The 9,030-nt window shown below is 41.4% G+C and overlaps 1 protein-coding gene across 2 annotated transcripts; it reads left to right on the top strand.

Moving 5' to 3' along the window:
• The first annotated feature begins 483 nt into the window (after positions 1-483).
• srd5a3 (steroid 5 alpha-reductase 3) lies at positions 484-8,972 on the top strand. 2 transcript variants are annotated; one of them, XM_031868541.1, is made up of 6 exons: positions 484-662; positions 2,660-2,736; positions 3,341-3,492; positions 3,563-3,748; positions 3,839-3,964; positions 7,965-8,972. In XM_031868541.1, the coding sequence occupies exons 1-6, from the start codon at positions 600-602 to the stop codon at positions 8,222-8,224; spliced, it is 864 nt and encodes a 287-aa protein (XP_031724401.1). In that variant the 5' UTR covers positions 484-599; the 3' UTR covers positions 8,225-8,972. The 2 variants fall into 2 exon arrangements, with proteins under 2 accessions (XP_031724401.1, XP_031724400.1); XM_031868540.1 differs by lacking the exon at positions 484-662 and having other exon boundaries at positions 2,487-2,736.
• Positions 8,973-9,030: the final 58 nt, after the last annotated feature.

The raw sequence follows: 9,030 nt of genomic DNA, 5'->3' as shown, positions 1-9,030 counted from the left end.
AATTAGAAACCCCCAAAAGTTTAAATTAACACTCATTGAGTGTTTATATGGAAACCACTCTAAAAGTGTTAAATCAACACTTTAGAAAGAATAGGCCCGTTTCCCAGAAGCCATTCTGACATGCAGGGTAAACACAGATGAGATTGAAAAAAAAATGAATTATGGCCCAGTTCCATTTAGGTGGGACGGGGCCCTGGTATTGAACATGCATTACGCACAAGCTTCTAGATACATCAAACACTCAGGAAACAAAGAGGTCAGGAGAAGTCTTCATGTCTGTGTGTATCATTCAAACTGCTGTTTCCTTCCAACTGTGTCTCAATCTGCATCTTATTTGATGATATTCTACGTCGCCCACGGAGCACCAGCTTAACTGCAGTCTTTCGGGGGCCTAAAGGGGGGCCCGCTCTTGGCGCAGCATTAAGGAAAGAGGACACTGAGGACAGAGAAGGGAGGGGAGCAGGAAACAGAGCACGCTTCCTCAGACAGGATGCTGAGCTCCTCTAAGAGAAGGCATCCTGGAATCTCAGGCCTCAAAGGCTTTTCTACCAAGTGTTTCACACAAACACGCTGCTTTTCCTTTGACACGTTGCTGCATTATGGAGAGGAGGAACTCACAGGAGCGAGAGCTGCGAGAGGAAAAGCTCAGAAAAAAAAAAAAGGTGAGCATGAGCAAAGAACCGAGGCCGAGAGGTCGGTCAACATCAAATCAAAGTGAGATGAACTTAACACATAAAACACCAGCGCTCACACATGCACCTTCTGTCCTACTGTGCTACATATATTGTTCTTTTTACATTTTACAAGATACACTTTAAATATTTAACATATGATAAACTTATGAGGTTCAATACTTTACTTTAACAACCTAACAGTATAAACTAGTTAAACATGGGTCCACTTATATCCATTAAATGCAGCTTTTATGTTGATAGTAGTAATAATTATATAATGTTACTTAGTAATGTTGTACTATTACTTGTGTACTTTATATAATAAAAAGTATCTACTCAGACATTTTACTTGTAACTATTTAAGTATTTTTACATTATAATAAATAAAGTATCTTAATTACAGCTGAAATTATGACTTGATTCATTGATTAGTTGGTTATTTGAAAATGAACCCGCAGCCAATTTGATAATTAAATGATCATTTATGTCATTAATTGATCTTATTCCAGCTTCTTAAATGTAAATGTTTTCAGCTTTTATTGGTCTTTTAGGATATTAGACTTAATATCTTTGGTTTTTGGACAAAACAAACAGTTTCAATTTGTCAACTTGGGCTTTGAGAAACTCTGATGTGTATTTTTTGAGTGTATTTTTTGTTGTTGTTTTTTGGGACATTTTATCGACCAATAAATTAATTTGACAATGAAAATAATCATTACTTAAAGGATTCATTATTGTCGTTATATAATACAGGATTGCCCGGTGAAATATTATCATGCAGGCATCACAATATCAGAACTCATTCCACCACTGCATTTAACTTTGTATGTTCAAAGACAAACTGATACAAGTTTAGAGAGGATTGACACGTGGACACAAACAATACATTTCAGAGTATTAGCCTTATCTGTAGAACTGAATATCATCTGAAAGGACGGTCCATGCTCTCATGCTGGCTCCTCCTGTTATGTGGTAGGATTCAGGTGCTGCCCTCTGCTGGATGAAAAAATAAAAGCTCTTCTCATGAACACTAAATTTGTGATTTTGTACACAAGATATTTGAAGTAGATCCTTGTACCTTTTGTTCTCCAGAAGCTTAAACCATTGATCATCTATTTTCTAAATATTCATACAATGATTTTTGGTCTGATGTAGTAATATTAATTAAAAATGCACAATTTAGCATAATTTACTTACAATGACAGGCCTATAATTTATTTTATGGACAACTTGGATGCAAACATTTAAGATAATGTTAATGGAATGATTACATATCATAGTCATATTGTAGGTGGAAAGGCAGCACTCCCTCTTTCACTGTGTTCATGTATAATTTTTCCAACAACTTAAAGTCGTCAGTAAAAATTAATAGAAAGGCAAAAAAATGGTTTAAATCTATAACTATTAAATCTATTTTTCGTTAATGTCTTTAACGTCTGTTAACGTGATTGTTTCTCTCTTTTGTTTTCTTTTTAACATTAATCATTTTTTTCTTTCTTGATTTTCAGCATTACGGAAGCGGATTAGGCCCACATGTGGAAAAAAAATATTTGAGTTATGACTTTAAATTTCTCTTTTTCCTTCTCGTGTGGCCCCAATCTTCTTCCGTACAGTCTAATATGACCTCTATTGTTTGTGTTTAACTGTGTTGAAGCATCATTTCCACCATTGTTGATTTAGTTCTACACTTCATCTTTTTATATTAATACCGTTTCTTGTTTTGTATATTTTTCTTGCTCTAAAAAATTAAGTTTCATCCGGAACTATTATGACCCTTTTCCGACGGACTCTTTTCAGCGTTGCACACAACATTGTACTCAACACGGCGTAGCTGGACAATGACGCGGGGCTCGTTCAGCGCGAGCCACACGGATGTTTTATGGTCTTTTCTGGCGTCATGTTTCCTTTTAGCTTTCTGTGTTCACAAAATATCAACACACCTGCCGAGGAAATATGCAACGTGTCGTCTCTACGTTTTATTTCAGGATCTGATTCGGTACGGAAAGACCAAACAAAACCTCTCACGAGACGACTGGCTGCGCGCGTTAGACGTCCCGAAAAGGTAACAGTAACGTGAATAAATGTGATAAAATGTTTAAACGTGAATATATTATTATATTAAATATATGAAGTTTTAAGGGTTCGTTTCATTGTTTAAAATACAGAAAACTCAAATGTGTTTCTGCTAATTTAGTGAAACACAATCATATCTGTCAGTTTATTCTTTCAGTGTGAAATTTTAATTAAATAATTTAAATTGTCATTTATTTAATACCACCAATGTTACTAATAATTTGTTACTGTGACAATATGAGTACAAATGTAATTTAATGATTAACTCTCTTGCTCTTACAAACAATAAAAAAACAGGTTATTTGCATATTACAGAAACATATCTAATGAAACTCCCTGACGTCAAATGAAATGCTCTTTTCTAATGTCTGTGCTTGTTCATTTTAAGATTTTCAATTATTTTCGTATTATTATAATAGTTAAATTTTCAACTTATTTAGAACATTTATTTGTCTCTCATTGCATTGTTTTAATTCATCCCCCCCACCCCACCCCCTTGTATTTAAATAATATACTGTTTTGTTGTTAGCAGCTCTCCTCTATCGTGTACTTGTTTTTCCTTAAATAAAGTTCTGTCTTTATTCTCCTTTCAGATGGTTCTGGCACTTCTACTTCATCTCTGTGGTCTGGAATGCTTTTCTTCTGTCTTTGTACCTGAACTCCATATTTCAGCATCAGTGCTACCCGTCATGGCTGACTGGAATATTAGACATTTTGACAGATGCACCAAACACCGACAGTCACGGTAGGCTCTTGCTCTTACTGGTGTTTCCCTGTGTGATCCGCTCTGTCTCTGGTACTGATGCTGTCTGTAGTCCCACAGCTGTCTACTCTGCTGGTGCAGCTGCTGCTGTGCGTCCACTCCCTCAGGAGGCTGCTTGAGTGCCTGTTCGTCAGCGTCTTCTCTGACGGAGCCCTTCACGTGGTGCAGTACGTGTTCGGCGTGTGTTATTACGTCATACTGGGGCTGACGGTGCTCGGCTCCGATCGTCTGGGAGAAGGTGAAAGTGAAATCATCCCTCTCTGCAGCCGCTGTACGCTGGTTCTGCTGTGTGGGTTTTGATGTTTGTGCTGCTTTTTTTTGTTTTTAGGGACTGGAAGCCTCCTCTTTCAGCTGGACTGGTTTCATGTGGCTGGAAGTGCACTTTTCATTTGGGCCTCTCTGATGCAGCATCAGTCCACGGTGCTGCTGGCCGGGCTTCGCACCGGAAAGTCAGGTAAGCAGCTGTCTCTGCTTAAAACCAGTAGCTGGGTGGTTTGGGCCTTTTGTTACAAATGATGTAAACTTTAAGGAATACTTCACCCACAAAATGACCATTTATTTATCAGGTACTCACCGCATGTTACTTTGAATTCTCAAAACTTGTTTTAACTTTTAAAACACTATTTAATACACTTCACACTCGTCAGGACTCCCACAGACTGTTTATTCCCGTGCAGTCTCTCTCTTGCTCTGTGTTACGACCGGCTCGGGAGTCGCAACATATAGGAGGGACACAACACCAAGTTAGGTTAAAAATAACCACAGCTGCCAGTTTATTTACAGTAAACTGTAGTGTGCAAATCCCACTGCAGACCAGGGTCTGGTGCCAGGCAGATGAGAGAGAGCGAGGGCGGAGCAAGGAGGCGCTTACATAGGTAAACCACATCCTCATCCAGGTGCCCTCAATCACTCGTTAGGGAGCTGCACCTAGAAGTCAAAAGACGCAGAATACACACACACCCAAGCACAAACATTCACAGCAGGATATAGAACCATACATAACACTCCCTTCCTTAAGATGACAGCCATAAGGGTGTCATCCAAAACCATGCCGTTTTAACAGAAGAAACCCTCTTACGCATGAGGATACCAACCTCCCAGTAAAAGTGGCATGAGTAGTACCACTCTCATCCTTAGGCAACACTGCTGCCATACACTTGGCCAAAGGAGGGTCAGCCTTCTGGGCTGCTATCAGCTGTTCCTTGCCAACCTTCAACTGTGTGTCAGGCCCAGCCGGCACAGTGACAGGACAGGTCAATTTAACTTCAGTAGACTCATTTCCAACAGCATTAGTGGACAGCTTATCTAGAGGCAACTCAGAAGTTACAGAAGGATCAGGATCAGCCTCTAGACTGTCAACAGGTGGAGCCACTTCAGATAAATTCACTACATCTTCATACTTTCTTGACTGGACATGAGTTCCAATGCAAGCAGGAAGGACTTTAGGTAACCAAGATGACAGATCAGCACTCTGGTAATTGTCAACTATGGAGCCTGTTGGTCTATCCACTACAATGGGAGCAGGAAACACCTTTCCTCCAGCCAAGTCATTACCCAAAATCAGGTCTACTCCCCCTAAAGGAAGCTGGGGACGAATCGCCACCACGACAGGGCCTGTAACCAACCCAGATTGCAAATACACAACATGCAATGGGGCTTTAAGCCACCTCATCCCACATCCTTGGACTGAAGCACTGCTACCAGTGGAGGTCTTCTCAGAGAGAGGCAAAACTCCTGCCAAAAACAAGGACTGAGAGGCTCCTGTATCCCTAAGGATGCGAATTGGGATGAGCTTCTCAGAATCAGAAATTGCTATTGAACCCTCCATACGGACTGGTGCAAAGGAGTCATGCTGAGTGCGTTTTTTATTGGTCTGACAAGGACCAACTACACAGGGCAACTGCTGTGGTACTGAAACTATTAGCCCTACAGGCTTAGTACCTTCTGACTTTTTATTGAGAGCATGACAGTTTGCTATGAAAGGACCAGGCTTTTTGCAATAAAAGCAAGTCCTAAGGGGTACTGAAGGAGACCCATTGCTTCCAGGTCTTAAATGAAAGGTGTGAGGAGAGGCTAAGCTCTTAGTCTCACCGGTTTTGCCACTAAAGAGCCAAGACATACTCATCGGCAAGCACAGCAGCCTCCTCCACTTTAGTCTCTCTTTGCTCACAATTTCTAAATTCTTCCAGAATAATCAACTGCTGAAGTTCCTGATTGGTCACAACCTTTTGTGATGTGAACCACCTAGTGAAAAGGATTTCCTTTTCACTAGCAAACTCCACAAATGTCTGCTTCTCCACCTTACGATACCCTCTAAACCTCTGTCTGTAGGCCTCAGGGACCAACTCATAGGCACGCAAGATGGCTGCCTTAACGATGTCATAATCTGAGCTCTGGGTCGGAGTTAAAGATGAATAAGCCTCCTCAGCTCTACCGGTCAGTACACACTGCAACAGTAGTGTCCAGAATTCTTTAGGCCATGCTAAGGTGGTAGCAACACGCTCAATGTGGGAAAAGTACTTTTCTACCTCCTTCTCACCACAATGAGGAACTAAAGCTATGTTCTTAGCTACATCAAAACGAGGACTGGATGTATAAGAATTAGCCTGCTCAGTTTCAGCTCTTGACCTTAACTCCAGCTCCTTCATTTTCTCCTCATGTCCTTGTCTCAACCTCTCCATCTCAAACCTCTTCACCTCTTCTCTTTCCTTAGCCTCCATTTCTATCTCTTTTATTCTGAATTGCAATTCCAATTCTCGCAAACGTACAGATTGAGCATCTTGAGACTTCAAGATTACTTGTTCCGTCTTCCCAACAGTTAAACCTGCAGACACATGTAAGCCCTGCGCCTCATCAGGCTGACTAGATTCACGGGGCAATACTCCCCGTTCAATGAGTGCAGTGACTACCTTAGCTCTAAGCTGACCTTTCTTAAGGGACGTTTGAGCAATTTCAAGATGGTACTGCTCTGCAACAGACATGAGCTGGGCTTTGGTACATTGAGCCAGCTGCTCTATTGTAGGACCTTCACTGATCTCTTGAAAATCAGACTTCATTGTGAGATCACAAAAACAACTTTATGAGGAACAAATCTCTACAAGGTAGCACACCCAAAAATGGGCTCCCCCTAAGTAAGTCAAACCACCAACACAAAGTAACACTACCACACAGAAATAGTGCTACCAAACAGCACAGCTTACCTACAGAAAATCAGAGAGTAACTGAAATGCACCAATCACTAGGCTGTCTATACAAGAGCAGCTACTTAACTATGTCAGGCCACACAGTATAGGAATAGTGTTAACAGTACTCTTACCCCTATGATACACTGAAATTCTAAACACTACTTTTCTACTGCCACTAAGAAGAAAGTAGGTTCCACAAAATGTAGTCCCTGCAAGAAGCATGCAACTACCTGAACACGAAGCTCACACAGATAATAGAAAAGCATGAGCACTGGCCTACTAAGACAGCCAGACGAATCAGGGTTCAAAGAAGAACAAAACTACAGCCTAGCATTTAACCAAAACTAGTGTGCACAACAATATTTCTCCACTCTTACTACTCGCACAGTGTTCAGCATGTGTGAAGAACAAAGGCCAGCAAATGCCACCACATACTATCCTGAGGAATGAACATTTCAAACTGACCTATTCTTGAACTTACCTGGTTTCCTCTCTACCTAAAAAAAACTGTAGTTCTATCTGGCTAAACCTCAACTAGTCTTCGTCGGCTTTCCCGGGCACGCCAGGGGCCACCCCAGGGTTACCGCACCAAAAACAATAAAGTGGTGCCGGTCTCTCCAACACCTGCAGGCTTTCTTAACCAGGCAAGCTCAAAAAGAGAAAAACTAAAAACTCTACCTTAAGTGGTGACATCAGCCTGAACCTACTAACTAAGTCTAGGAGTAAAACATTACCTAAGGCTAACTGAGCTTCGGACGAGCCCCCATTCTGTTACGACCGGCTCGGGAGTTGCAACATATAGGAGGGACACAACACCAAGTTAGGTTAAAAATAACCACAGCTGCCAGTTTATTTACAGTAAACTGTAGTGTGCAAATCCCACTGCAGACCAGGGTCTGGTGCCAGGCAGATGAGAGAGAGCGAGGGCGGAGCAAGGAGGTGCTTACATAGGTAAACCACATCCTGATCCAGGTGCCTTCAATCACTCGTTAGGGAGCTGCACCTAGAAGTCAAAAGACACAGAATACACACACGCACACAGACACACCCAAGCACAAACATTCACAGCAGGACATGGAACCATACATAACACTGGTTAAAAAAAACAAAACATGTCCCCATCTGGTGCATCACCTGACACTGACACACCTACTGCCTATATCCCTTCACTTAAACAACAAAATAAACGAATGAAATCGCTCCAACAAAGACTCTCTGTGGTCGAGGACGGCCCTGGTGAATAGTGTAAACCACTGGTTTGTGTTTTAGGATCGGTGGAGACGCTGGCTCACAGGGTGCCACGGGGAGGCTGGTTCGAGCTGGTGTCCTGCCCGCATTACTTCGCTGAGCTGCTGATCTACGTCTCGCTGAGCCTGGTTTTCGGAGGCGTGTCCCTCACCTGGTGGCTCGTGGTCCTTTATGTGCTGTTCAACCAGGCGCTGGCAGCGCAGCTCTGTCACGACCTTTACGTCAGCAAATACGAGTCGTACCCGAAGCACAGGAAAGCATTCATACCGTTTGTGCTGTGAGCACGGAACTGTAAAATCCATGGAAAACGAGAAGTGTCAGAGACGCCTGAGGATCTGAAGGTGTTGCAGTAAAACTCACCTTACTGTCAGCATCGATTGATAAGATGCTCTGGACCACCAGCCGACAGGACAGCGATGTCTGCAGCTGACGGTGTGATCGTGAAGCGTCGCAGTGCTGCAGAAACAATCGTCCAGCTGAAGTCTCTCTGGGGAGAAGTGAGCTGCTTCTACAAACTGATGTGTACAAATGACGAACGTCACAAATCACTCGCTGACTGCAAAATCTAGTTTTTGTCATAATGAGGTACATTTATGCAATAATACTGACACATTTTCTCTATTATGACACACTAACGTATCTTGTTATAACACACAAGAAACATTTTTATGTTGATAAAATGAGGCGTTTTGAGAAATTGATGTTTTGACTGAATATTTTTCTTGCTACAGCAACATATAGAATGTTTTCTTCAGCACAACATACCGGCATATCTCGTAGAACGAGCAGGTTTTGTTAAAATAAGTGGGTTTGTCACAATAACGAGATAAATATAAGTATATTATAACATAAACATAAATCAATGTGAGAAACTGGGCTTCTTTTCTCATGTCTGCAACAACAATATCCTGTACAAATATTAGGAAGTTGTTTTTTGATATATATGATAACGAACTGCAACATGAAATCATTTTTGTTGTAATGAAATACTTCACTTCTACCCGATAAAAATAAAAACCTATCACGGGAGTGGAATCTGTTTCATGTTGAAGTACTTTCTGTATGCTTATTTATTTTAATCATTCAG

This window comes from Anarrhichthys ocellatus, unplaced genomic scaffold (genome assembly GCF_004355925.1).
Source record: "Anarrhichthys ocellatus isolate YVR2014 unplaced genomic scaffold, GSC_Weel_1.0 scaffold42, whole genome shotgun sequence".
Taxonomy (NCBI): Eukaryota; Metazoa; Chordata; class Actinopteri; order Perciformes; family Anarhichadidae; genus Anarrhichthys; species Anarrhichthys ocellatus.
This window is presented reverse-complemented; position numbering and strand designations above follow the sequence as displayed.